The 13,814-nt window shown below is 42.4% G+C and overlaps 1 protein-coding gene across 3 annotated transcripts in view; it reads right to left on the minus strand.

Moving 5' to 3' along the window:
• Nucleotides 1-13,814, minus strand: part of atf6b (activating transcription factor 6 beta) — a 99,891-nt gene that overhangs the window by 68,396 nt on the left and 17,681 nt on the right. For 2 of the 3 annotated variants that reach the window (XM_043678193.2, XM_087979296.1), the window contains one exon: nt 291-373. In XM_043678193.2, the coding sequence (XP_043534128.1) occupies nt 291-373 (83 nt within the window). Of the gene's footprint in view, nt 1-290; nt 374-9,764; nt 9,845-13,814 lie in introns of those variants that run through there. The other variant, XM_087979295.1, reaches the window with a different exon arrangement.

Raw genomic sequence — 13,814 nt, forward strand, 5'->3', positions numbered from 1 at the left:
TAGCTTCCTGACTTGAAAACCTGCAAATTCATGCTGTCAATGTGACTGAAGGCTGGCTGCTGGATTCCTGGTTGGGCGGGGACAGGGGAAGCACAGAGAATCAAAACTAGGGGACATATTCCTTCTCGACTTCCATATTTCCTCCACGGCACCTTAAGTTGCGACATTTCTCTTGGCTAGGTCTCCAATTGGTTCACGTGTTTGTGTGCCCATCTCTGCTGCAATGGAAAGCAGACAATTCTACAGAGCTACAGAAAAGATGAAGCATTCTTGAACTTGAGTATTCATACCTCAGTGATGTTATCAAAGCAGTGAAAGAGATCAGTAGGATCATCCATCTCCTCCATTGTTTCACAGTCATACAGGCAGGCATCTGAAAAAGAAATGACTATTATTATTTCCATTCCTAAAGTTAAATCTTCATCCTGTGCACACAGACTCTTATAGCTGCACCTATCATCTCCTTGTAATCTTTCACCAACCTTACCCTCTAACTTAATTTTTTTTCCCACCCGAGCTATTCCTACACTGCACAAAGAATCAGAAAAATACTTTACTCAGCCCATTCAACTTTTGCCAGCTATTTTGTCGTGCTATCTAATCAATACGACTCTTCCGCTCTTTTCTCAAGAAAGAACTGATCCAATGACATTTTGAAATCTGTTATTGAATACCTCAGTTTTGATACAATGCATTGTAGATCACAACTCAATGTAAAAGATAGTTTGCATTTAACTCTTTGCTTTAGAACATAGAACAATACAGAGCAGAACAGGCCCTCGATGTTGCGCCGACCTGTGAACTATTCTCAGCTTGTCCCCCTACACAATCCCAAAATCATCCATGTGCCTATCGAAGGATTGTTTAAATCTCCCTAATGTGGAGGAGTCGACTACATTAGCAGGTAAGACATTCAAGGCCTTTACCATTCTCTGCGTAAAGAACCTGCCTCTGACTTCTGTTTTAAATCTATCACCCCTCAATTTGTAGTTATGCCCCCTCATCATAGGAAAAAGAAAGACTTTCATTGTCTACCCTATCTAATCCTCTGATCATCTTGTATATCTCTATCAAACCCCCTCTTAGCTTTCTTCTTTCCAATGAGAACAGACCCAAGTCTCTCAGCCTTTCCTCATAAGACCTTCCCTCCAGACCAGGCAACATCCTGGTAAATCTCCTCTGCACCTTTTCCAATGCTTCCACATCCTTCCCAAAATATGGGGACCAGAACTGTACACAATATTCCAAGTGTGGCTGCACCAGCGTTTTGTATTGTTGTAGCAACAATACACACTATTTCCAGAATAACTTAAGACTCTGTTTTTGGCTTCTGGCCCTCCTGCTGTTGGAACCAGTTTCGCCTTATTTAATGTCATCAGTAAACATCATGATAAAAGCTTTCCGGTACCGCGTGTGTTTCCGGCTCAAGCCCTCCGTCGCATGGATCCTTTCCCACTTTACAAAGTCTCCTTCAAACCAAGGCATTCAATTACCTCCCAGTTCATCTACCAACTTCCTCATCCTTCAATGCCAACCACTTCTACAAACCATAAAACAACAACTTATCACTAGAGGGGTAGAATGAGAGCTGAATTTTTCACATTCCAGGATTTGAAGCGTGCAAGATACGAGGAACTGGAATGGGTCTATGCTTACAGGCTGCACTCTGGAAACTAAGTCAGCGTGTTGATCCAGTTTGCCCAAGCTGTTAGCTATCCAACCACAGTTATATCATGCTTACACAGAGCAAGAGAAGCGGACAGTTTTTCTGAGGTTCTGCCAAATACTAGGTATTATGCAAGGAAAATCTGTCATCAATTTATAGCCAGACTGCGCTCGAAACCAACATGGTTAGACCACTCTAAGTCTAGACACAAGACTATGATAAGACTATGAACAGATTACTAAAGTTCTTGATATTCTGTTGAAGTCATATTCAACTCTCTCCACAAAAGGAGCTTATAGCTTACACCCTACAGCTACAGGCTCATTTAGCAACGGTCATAGATAGAGATGCCCTAGGTGGAACCACAGCACACTGGATCTGGTTTGGATTGTTACGGTAACTTACTCCACCTAGTAAGTGACAGTTGTGAGCTAGGTAAACACCTCTAGAGCAACCAAACATACAATTTTTGACAGAATGGATAAATTCTGCTCATTTTCTGAGTGTGATCCAGCTTAACTATTCATGACATATAGGCATGGGAACAGGAGGAAGCCATTCAGCCACTGAAGCCTGTTCTGTGTTCATTGAGATCAAGGTTGATTTGTGACCAAAATCTAAGGTATCACCTTTGCCCTATATCCCTGAATATATTTGGCAAGAAAAATCTAGCACTCTCAGATTTCAAATTAACAGGTGCTATTTGTGGATGAGAATTCCATACTCCTATCATCCTTTTCATGTAGAAGTGTTTAAGATGGAGATGGTTGGACAGGAAGGAGTAAAAAGATAAAACTTTCCAGATGCGTTTTGAAAGTCATAACTGTCCTGCTGCAACTCCTCTTAAAAAGGCAGTGACAGAGCAAGCACAGGCCCATGTCAATGATACGTGGACAAAGAGAAGAACTGTTATGAGGGAGTTCTTGAACTGGGATAAATGGGGAAAGGTAATGAGGCTGCTTCTGTAATGGAGGCACAACTGACAGTAATAGCTGAATAGTTCAGTATGTGATTGGATGACTTGCAGGAAAAGAAGGGACGGTGGTGTGAACGATACACCAACCTCTTCCATTTTGGGAGCGTTCAGGTCACACACACCGTTACAATGTGCAACAACATTAGCATTCCTTCATGGTCACTGGTCAAAATCCTGGAAGACCCTCCCTACCAACATTGTGAATGCACCGGTACTACACAGACAGCAGCAGCATCACATTCTTGAAGGTGATTAGGGATATGTAATAAATGCTGATATAACATCTCTGACAATGAATAGTAATGTGCCACATTTATTGTGATAACAGTGTTTTAGAATTGCGATGGAACAGTGGACTGAGAATCAATAAAAACCGAGCAACATGTTTTCATGTACTTTCTTTAAAAGTGTAAAAGGACAAATGGATTTTTGATCACTTTTTTACTCCTTGTACACAAGCATCTTTGGAAGAGACATTTACAAGATGATGGTCATGATCCACTACTGACTTACCTGCTGTAAGCTAGAAATTCATTGCAATCAATCCTTTGGTAAAGAAATGATCACACATGATGATCTAGTGTATTATCACTGGACTGCTAATCCACAAATCTACGTAACATTCTGGAGACCAGAGGTCAAATCTGTCCATGGCAGACAATAAAATTTGAATTCAATAAAAACCTGGAATTAAGGGTATATTAAGTCCCCATATTCCATTCTACCTTCAAGGTGAAAGTTAGGTCACAGATTAATCTCAAGTTCTTGACTTTCTGCAACGTACCCTAATTTCTAAAACAGGAAATGCACACACAGATCAGAAAGCATCTACATAAATGCAGTATTTCTCTGCCAAGTGCTCTGTCATCTTCATTGCCAAAAAAAAGATAGGCTTTCAAAAGGATATACACTTTTCACCGTTAAATAGACTGGACCAGGCTTGAGTTCCCTTCAGCACTGCTGATGATTGAGGGAATCACTTAAACTGAAGTGTTTGAGATGGTGCAGGGACTGGAAAGTTGCGAGAATCTATTTTCTCTGGTGCAGGAGCCAGAACAAGAGTACATGATCATAAAGTTAGAGACAAGTCATACAAGAGCAAAGTGAAAAAGCATTTCTTCACACTGTACAAACAATTTGGACATCTACTGCCCCTAAAAAAAAAAGCCCATGAGGCAAAAAGAAATTAATAGATATTAATTCGGTAAGAGCTTCAAGGATTACAGAACGAAGGCAGGTTGATAGGATTAGGATCCAGACCATCTGAAATTGAGCCAATTGATGAAATAACTTCAAGGGAATCAATAGCCTACGTGTGTTCCTAAGTTCCTAATATTACTGCTGGCTTCAAAACTACATTGCTACTCGCAATTCAAGATCCCTTCTAGCAATGGCAGTTGAGGAGGAAATGGGCGAGCAGCCAGCTCAAATCCAGCAATAATCACACAAACTCTAATCACACGCAGTGAAGTCTCTACATCCCTTGGAACAAAACCTGGCTCAGGCAAACTTCCCGGTAAATAGGATCTCAAACAGGATTCACACGTGCTGTCCGAGTACTGTATACTGTCACAAAAAAAGAAATACACTCCGTACTTACACAAAGACAATGGAGGTGTGTTGTTGAGAGGGGAGTTAATAAACTATACAGCCAAGAGTCACCATGCTTGATTGTCTCAGTTACTCTCTAATTTCTTTTCATGGTATTTGGCTGACGTGAGCAAGTGTGGGATCCTTGCAGTACTTTTGAGTGGCGGAACAGGCATAGTTTAAAAAGTGATGAACTTACAGACTGCCCACGCAGAAATTGTTGAGTTGCTTGGTATAGATGGAACATTGTTGATCCAGTCATTTTTCCTCATCTCACTCCTTTAAGATAGCTATCACCTGTTCTGAGTACAGTAGCTGTGTAACTGAGTTAGCAATCTCAAGATCTGATTGAAATAAATAGCTGGGGAATGCCAGTTCAAATTCACCAAGCATCCACTTTGCAAAGACAGTGTGAGAATTGCCTGTCCATGATATGCAGGGAACAAGTTGTGGGCGGCACGGTGGCACAGTGGTTAGCACTGCTGCCTCACAGCGCCAGAGACCCGGGTTCAATTCCCGACTCAGGCGACTGACTGTGTGGAGTTGCACGTTCTCCCCGTGTCTGCGTGGGTTTCCTCCGGGGGCTCCGGTTTCCTCCCACAGTCCAAAGATGTGCAAGTCAGGTGAATTGGCCATGCTAAATTGCCCGTAGTGTTAGGTAAAGGGGTAAATGTAGGGGTATGGGTGGGTTACGCTTCGGCGGGTCGGTGTGGACATGTTGGGCCGAAGGGCCTGTTTCCACACTGTAAGTAATCTAATCTAATCTAATCTAATCTAATCTAATCTAATCTAATCTAATCTAATCTAAAAAAAAGTTGAGTGTATCAGTTTCTTTTTCTTGAATCATAAAGATGTTAACATGATATAAACACGAGGGGTGCCTCACTATTACTCACAGCTGATCTACAAGCATTGGGAGGTGTAGACGTGGAAACAAAACTGCTTAAACAAAGAGTCAAGCCATGATGTCATCCATACACAGCGTACACAAGGTTATCACTTTACATTTTAAGTCATCTGATTGGGGTAAATATATGGAAGAAAAGCTCGTAGTTACATTCATTTGCTTAACAAACTACGTTACACAAATATAATCACTGCTGGGTATAGTGCGCCTATTGGCCATGGTGCTTTCAGATCCCCAGAGTATTGCACAGCTTATGTACAGCAGGTGCAAAGACCAAAATAAAGCTGTGAGCTTTAATAATGTTGGGCAGTAGGAGACTTACTTTTCTGTTTAAACTGGGTTTCTGCCAATCTAAGGAAATGGTGGGATACTAGTACAGGTGACCAAAGGCATGGGACATCAGCGCCGGTTCTAAGGAGTGTCTTACAAGGGAGAGAGAGAGAGAGCGAGAGAGAGGTACACATCTGCATGCACTACCTAAAATGGTGGTGAAAGAAGAACACAAATTCACTTTTGCATAACTGGAACAAAAATAGCACAGGGTTCAAACGTTGCAGTCATCATATGTGCATTTACAATAATTTTTACAAACTCAGTTCCTGAATTGGAACAGAAGAAATAATAATGTAGTGGGCTCAAGCAGCAAAATTCCAAAGTTATGTTATTTTCAAGGGGTAGGAATGTTGAAACGCGAATCATGTAAGTGAAAAGAACAAAAAACTTCAAAGTGACAAGGGATAGAGCTAATAGGTGGGACTAACCATACAGCTGACAAAAAGCCAGCACAATGACTGAATAGCCTTTGTTTTGCATCATTCACAGCAAATTGTTATATTATGGATAACTGATGACTACAACTATGTAGTCGCAATGTGAGGGGGATTGCAAGCAGAGAGAGTTATTTTAGAACCTATTTGTGTTTTTATTCTTTCATGGGATTTGAGCAATATTGGCAAGTCCATCCCTAATTGTTCTGGAACAGCTGGCGGATGGAATGGAATTGCTCACTTATAGATTCTCAACAATGTTTCAGGTTAATGGCTTTAAACCCTGAAAGATTGACTGTTTCTCAGTTCACAGATGCTGCCTGTTCTGAATATTTTCAGTGCTTTCCATATTACACCAGAACATGCTCACCTGCTCAATTCTTCACTCAAGTATTAAATGATAAGTGGTTTGCGAATTCAGTTACAGAGATTCTGTTCTGAGGAAGAGTCACCAGACGTGAGGCGTGAACTCTGATTTCTTTTCACAGTTGATTCCAGACCTGCTGGACCTTTCTGAGCAATTTCTGTTTTTGTATCAAGTAATAGGTACTGTATATTGTTGCGCTGTGTCTAAGCACAATCCTATATATGCTCATCACTTCCAATGGTATGATGTGTAGCTTTTCTGTGGGGCATTATTAGCAGAAAGCTTGTTTTTACAGGTTTTAGAATGTGTTTTAACACAGTGAGGTCTATGATGCACTCGTTGAATGTGGCAGAGAGAGCCTGATTCAACGGTAACTAGCAAAGGAGAAACAAGTATATACAGCACTTAAAAGGAGAAATAAAACTTAAGGACTACTTGTGGGGAGATCTGTGGAACCAATTGGATAACTTGTGCATAGAGTCAGCACAGCAGTGGGCCAAGTGACCTGTGTATCATATCAATAGTTTATACTTTTAAAGTGAGTTTGGCATAGTTTAAAAATTGCAAGGTTTTGCACAGGAACATTACAAAACAATTGCAACAAGTTAGGTCAGATGATCAAAAGTTTGGTCAAAGGGGTATGTTTTAAGAATGTATGATCCCCAAGTGACTGATAATTGCATATTACATTCTGGGTAGGGACCAGTAATATTTTGTTTGAAACAGACAAGATTTGATATTCCAGTTACTTACAATTGTACTATTTAGTAGTGCTGGAGCCCTCTGGTGGTGCAGAGGTAGAGTCCCAATCTCTGCACTGAGATGCCCAGGTTCAAGTCCCACCTGTTCCAGATATGTGTAATAACAGCACTGAACAGGTGGATTAGAAAAATAAATGAAATTAAGAAGAAAAGGAACAACAATAGGTCACTCGACCCCTCAAGCTTGCTCTGCCAGGCAATCAGATCTGACTAACCTTGCCATGAATAAAGCCACAACACTCAAGGGTTTTGATGAAAAAAAAACTTTCGCGAAAAAGTCAGAATTAAAAAAATCTGTACTGCATATATATTAGACGCTAACAGTCAAAATTAACATGAAGTTAATTTGTATTAATAAACAACTTTGAGCAAACACTGTAAAGAGCACATCAACCACATGCAGACAAGCCATATCCCATGGATTTCTCAGCGATCCTCCAGACATGGATGCTAATGCGAGTCACCAAATATTAACCCTGCTTCTTTTACAAGGGATTCCAAATCTACCGTAAGACTTGGGTTCAAAACTCCAAACATTGCTGCCTCAATAACTGCTCACATCTTGGTAATTCAATATCTTCCCAAGGAAGTGCAATCCACTGGATATCTGGTGCACACTAGCATCTGTTCAGAGTACAATTCCAGCTCTTTCACAGACCACTAATTTCACCATGCTGACACGTCCTCCCCGCTTCTAGTTTCTCAAAGATCAACTATTTCTCAACTTCACCAAGTAATGCATACTGTGGACTTCTTTCATCCCAAAACCAACCGGTGCTCAACTATTAATGGTTCCTAGAGGTTCTTCTAAACTTAAATCATTTCAGATGGCACTCAGGGCCATTTTAAATATTCTTGCCAGTACATACGGGCTTGGAGGGCTTTTGCAAGCCCTAACTGCCTATTGCATGCTGCAACAGTACCTTATCAGCCTGAAGCCCCTCCCCTACTACCAAGTATTTGGCTGGCCAGCCTGAAGTGAGCAATCTTCACCTTTCACTATGTCTGATTTACTGAAATGGATTGTTTAGTGATCTTTGAAGTGACCTGTTCAAAGGTTTGCAACACGCCCCCACAGAACTGGGCATAGCAACTGTTGGAACACTATATTCCATGACTGCTACAACTCTCTAGCTAATTTCCTATCCACTTCAGTATATAGATAGCAATAAAGAAAAGTTAGATTTTATTACAAGAGCCTTAAAGGAAGAAAGCAAAGGAGTAAGTTGCAAGGAGATAATTCCCAAGATGTGTGACTGAGGTAACTGAAAGCAGGTTAAATTATAGTTGCTTCACTGTTATTTAGATTGCACAAAACAACAAAATGAGAGAAATTGTTATTTCAGAGGTATATGGAGCTGCAGGAGATAACAGGAGGAGTAAGGTTTTGGAGGGATTTCAATGGAAGGATGAGAATTTTCAAGTCAAGGCATTACTTGCTTGGGAGCAAGTCAGCTAGCACAATGGTCAAGAGTGATAGTATCATTCCATGATTCTAGTCTACGATACTCTTCTTTCTGCCAAAGTTGACTGCTGTAAACTTTGATCATCGCTTGCTGGACATGTCAATTATCGTATATTGGTTTGGAAACACTTTCTCTCTTTTGGTTTTCTGTCTAAAAATCAATCATTTTGGGCACCTCAGGTAAGACAACAAAAAAGCAAACAGGAGCAGAAGGCCATCAGCAGCTCTCCCACTGAAGGTGGCAACGCAGGTCAATAGTGTGGTCAAAGTGGCATATTGCATGCTTTCCTTCATCAGACGGGGTACTGAGTACAAGAGCTGGCAGGTCATGTTAAGCTGTATAAGACTTTGGTTCAGCCACATTGGAATACTGCATACAGTTCTGGTCGCCACATTACCAAAAGGATGTGGATACTTTGGAGAGGGTGCATAGGAGGTTCAATAGAATGTTGCCTGGTATGGAGGGCACTAACTATGAAGACAGATTGAGTAGACTAGGGTTTATTCTCATTAGAAAGATGGAGGTTGAGGGGGAAACCTGATTGAGGTCTACAAAGTCACGAGGCACAGACAGGGTGGATAGCAAGAAGCTTTTTCCCAGAGCGAGGGACTCAAATTACTAAGGGTCACGAGTTTAAAGTTAGAGGGAAAGAAGTTTAGGGGAGATACGCGTGGAAAGTTATTTATGCAGAAGATGGTTGGTGCCTGGAACGCATTGCCAGCAGAGGTGGTAGAGGCGGTAAAGGGTCATTTAAGGTGTATCTAGACAGATACACAAATGGGCAGGGAGCAAAGGGATACAGATCCTTAGAAAATAGGCGGCCGGTTTAGATAGATGATCTGAATCGACTCAGACTTGGAGGCCGAAGGGCCCGTTTCCTGTGCTGTAATTTTCTTTGTTCTGATTGGTTCAGTGCTGCTACTTAGCCAACCGGGTGAAAAACACAGCTGCCTGTTTCCTCTCACTCTTTCACAGTGCAGTCGTCTAAGAAAGGGGCAATCCCCACACTCATAACTGGGACCAACTGCGAACAACACTAAACACCAAATATCACAGAGTACAAACTCACAAAAAGAAGAAAGTAAAACACAAACAAATGAAATTGAAGCAGTGGTGCATGACGTACGAGTTTACATCTGTTTCATCAGAGGCTCTTAAATGCTTATAGCAAAATTTCAGCAATATTATTAATATAGAGTTTAATTCAAGCTTGATAAATTGGAAAGGAACTTAATGAAAGGGCAGCACAGTCACAATAACTTACTTCCTTGATCCCTCGATAAACGAGTACGGTTGCATCAGAACTCTCAAAACTGCAATGGCAATATCTTCACGTATGAGACTACATACCTGACAGGATCAGCAACACAACAAACCCCCCAAGCAGTGTGTGCCACGAAAACAAAGTGCCTTTATATACAGTTCCCCACGTCAGGACCTCCCAAAGCGTTTCACAGCCAATGACATGCCTTTGCAGTGTTGTTGCTAATAACATGCCAGAAATGCAGCTGGCCATCTGCACAGAATTGCATCGAGATGAAGAGAAATTACTTTGTCAGAGACTCTTAAGATTCTCTACCTCAGAAGGCTGTGGGTGCTCAGATGTCGAGTATTCTCAAAATAAGATAAATAAGGATTTTTTTGAACACGAGTCGAGGAAGGAGTCAATGGGGAAAGGACGATAAATGGGAATGCAGGTAGAATACCGACTGATTTTATGGAACGATAGAACTGGCTGAAGCCATATGACACACACCTCCTCTATGTTTTTATCGAGGTCTAGTGAGTTCAATAGCAGCGAATCCCAGTCAGTCTCCTGGCTACAGATAATAGATGCAGACCAGCATTGGTGGCATGGTGACTCAGTGGTTAGCACTGCTGTCTCACAGCTCCAGGGACCTGACTTCAATTCCAGCACAGGCAACTGTCTATATGGAGTTTGCACATTCTTCATGTCTGGGTGGGTTTCCTCCAGGGGGTCCAGTTTCCTCCCACAATCCAAAGATTTAAAGTTAGGTGAATCGGCCATGCTAAATTGCCTAGAGTGTTCAGCGATGTACAGGTTAGGTGCATTAGTCAGGGGCAAATATTGGATAATAAAAAGGTAGGATATTGGGTTCAGGTGAATTACTCTTCAGAGGGTCCACGTGGACCTGTTGGGCCGAAGGGCCTGTTTCCACACCAGTGATTCGAACTACATTCTGTACTTACCAAGGATTACTAATTATTACAAAACAAATTAGAGATACAAGCAAATAACTACAAATTGTCAACAGCTTGGTACCACTGAGTAAAACTCTTACCACCCTTTTGAAGCTTCCCACAAACACACACACACACACAAATTGGTGTTATGAGTGAAGGGAAGCAATGGGAAAATAGTTCAATAGACCCCGCCCACAGAGTTTGTCGAGATCATAGTTAAGTTTACCAAAACATGGTATTCTTCAGGATAAGGCCATTCAGTCCTTCAAATCCACCTCTGCCATTCAATGAGGCCATGGTTGACTGCTATTTCAACAATATTTTCATAAACTACCTCCACGTACTGAAATGCTTTGCATATGCAGAAATCTATCAATCTTAGTCTCAAGCATATTTAGTGATTGAGCTTCCACTGTTTTCAGGCACAGGATTCCACAGATGCACTGTCCTCGAGGAAATTCTTCAACCGAGTGCCAGTCTTCCCCTCATTTGGGGAACTTGGATCACAATGCAGTGTTTCTTCTCCTGGCTTACAGGCAAAAGCTCAAGCAGGAGACCCCTTGCGGATACAGGTCCAGTGCTGGTCGGAGGAGGCTGATTGGGCCACGTTCAAATAGTCCGCAGGGTACCTTGGACAAGTATGCCATCACCATCACAGAATTTATCCGAGGAAGTCAATCTGGATGTTCCCCAACAGAAACCCTGGATGATTCAGGACACATACAACCTGCTAAAATCCAGGAGTGAGGCCTTCAGATCAGGAGACCTACTCAAATATAAGTAATCCAAGTTTGACCTTCGCAGAGCCATTAAGACAGCCAAGGACCAATACCAATCCAAACTAGAGACCCAGACAGACACCCGACAACTATGGCAAGGACTGAATAACATCACAGGTTCTAAAAAAAAGACAGTGCAAGATAGCAAATTATGACACATCTCTCCCAGACTGTCTCAACGCCTGCCTTGCTCACTTTGAGCAGAATTTTGGCGGAGAGGTAACACCTCTTGCGACAAGTCCTGAGGAACCTATCCCAACAGTCACTGCACCAGAAGTCAGATCGGTTTTCCTTCATGTGAATCCAAGGAAAGCAAGGGGACCAGATGGAGTACCAGGCCGTGCACTCAGAGCATGAGCAAATCAACTGGTAGAGGTCTTCTCAGATATCTTCAACCTCTCCTTGCAGCAGGCGACTGTCCCTGCATGTTTCAAGAGGGCCATTATCCCTGTGCCGAAGAAGGCTTGTGCAGCATGTCTCAATGACTACTGTGCAGTGGCCCTAACTTCGGTCGTCATGAAGTGCTTTGAAAGGCTGGTCATGGCATTACCAACTACTCTTGACCCACTCCAATTTGTTTATCGGACCAACAGATCCACGTCAGATGTCATATCACTTGTCCTTCAATGTTGACACAGAACAGCCATATAAGAATCCTACTCATTTACTACAGTTTAGCATTCAACACCACTATCCCCTTGAGACCGATTACTGAACTTAGTGATCTCGGATTAAGTCCCACTCTCTGCAACTGGATCCTCAGTTTCCTGACCCACAGGCCTCAATCAGTGAAGACAGGAGACAATATTTCATCATCATTAACACTCAACACTGGAGCCCCCAAGGGGTGCTTACTCAGCCCTCTACTATACTCACTGTATACCCATAACTGCATTGCCAAATACCAGACTAATGCCATTTACAAGTTCGCTGATGACAGACCATAGTCTGTTGAATCTCAGATGTCGACAAAACAGACTACAGGCAGGAGGTGAAAGATCTGGAAAAATGGTGCACTGAGAACAACCAAACTCTCAATGCCGGCAAAACCAAGGAACTCATTATTGACTTTCAGTGGGATGTTACTCATGCCCCCCTACACATTAAAAGCATAGTGGTGGAACGAGTAGAGTGTGTCAAGCTCTTAGGAGTGGTCATCACCAACAAGCTTTCTTGGACTGTTCATGTGGACACACTGGTTACAAAGGCCCAAAGTCTCTTCTTCCTCAGGCACCTGCGAAGATTTGGCATGACAGCAAATACCCTGAAGAAGGGCTTATGCCTGAAACGTCGATTCTCCTGTTCCCTGGATGCTGCCTGACCTGCTGCACTTTTCCAGCAACACATTTTCAGCTCTGATCTCCAGCATCTGCAGACCTTACTTTCTCCAGCAAATACCCTTGTCAACCTTTATAGGTACGCCATCGAGAGCATTCTGCCTGGATGTATTAGTACCTGGTATGTTAACAGTACCATTCAAGATCGGAGAAGGTTACAGAGAGTGGTGAACTCGGCCCGGACAATCAAAAAAGCTAACGTCCCATCTATAGAATCCATCTACCAAGCCCGCTGTCAAGGAAAGGCCACAAGCTTCACAAAGATCCATCCCACTCTGGAATTGTTTTTCAACAACCCCTCCCATCAAGGAGAAGGTACAGAGCCTGAACATATGCACCAACCAGTTTCAAAACAGTTTCTACCATACTGTTTGTTAGAATACTGAATGGAATCACTGACTCATAGCATTCGCCTGTACCTGTTTTCTTTTGTTTTTGCCGCTGCTTACCAACTATTTACTGATCTATGCTATTTAACTATGTGATCTGTCTATATTGCTCGCAAGACAAAGCTTTTCACTGTGCCTCGGCACATGTGACAATAAATTCAATTCTGGGACAGTGCACTGTGGCTTTGGAGACTTCACCAGGGGAATGTCGTTCCTCCATCTACCCTGCCAAGCCCTGTAATAATGCAGCATGTATGAACGAGACCACTTAGACCGTAAGACACAGGAGCAGAACTATGTCATTCAGCCCATCGGGTCTGCTCTGCCATTCAATCCTGGCTGAGGTTTCTCAACCTTATTCTCCTGCCTTCTCACTGTAACCCTTGATCCCCTTACGAATCAAGAACTTAGCGATCGTTGTCTTCAATACATTCAATGATTTGGCCTCCACAGCCTTGCAGTAATAGGAGTTCCACAGCTTAACCACTCTCTGGCTGAAGAAATTCATCCTCAGCTCAGTTCTAAAGAGTCTGTCCCTTTGCACAAAGGTTGAGCCTTTGGGCCCGAGTCTCTCCTACTAGTGGAAACACATCTTCACCATACC

The sequence above is a fragment of the Chiloscyllium plagiosum genome, unplaced genomic scaffold, assembly GCF_037043375.1.
Source record: "Chiloscyllium plagiosum isolate Xiang-an unplaced genomic scaffold, Cpla_swu_hap1 HiC_scaffold_35, whole genome shotgun sequence".
NCBI lineage: Eukaryota > Metazoa > Chordata > Chondrichthyes > Orectolobiformes > Hemiscylliidae > Chiloscyllium > Chiloscyllium plagiosum.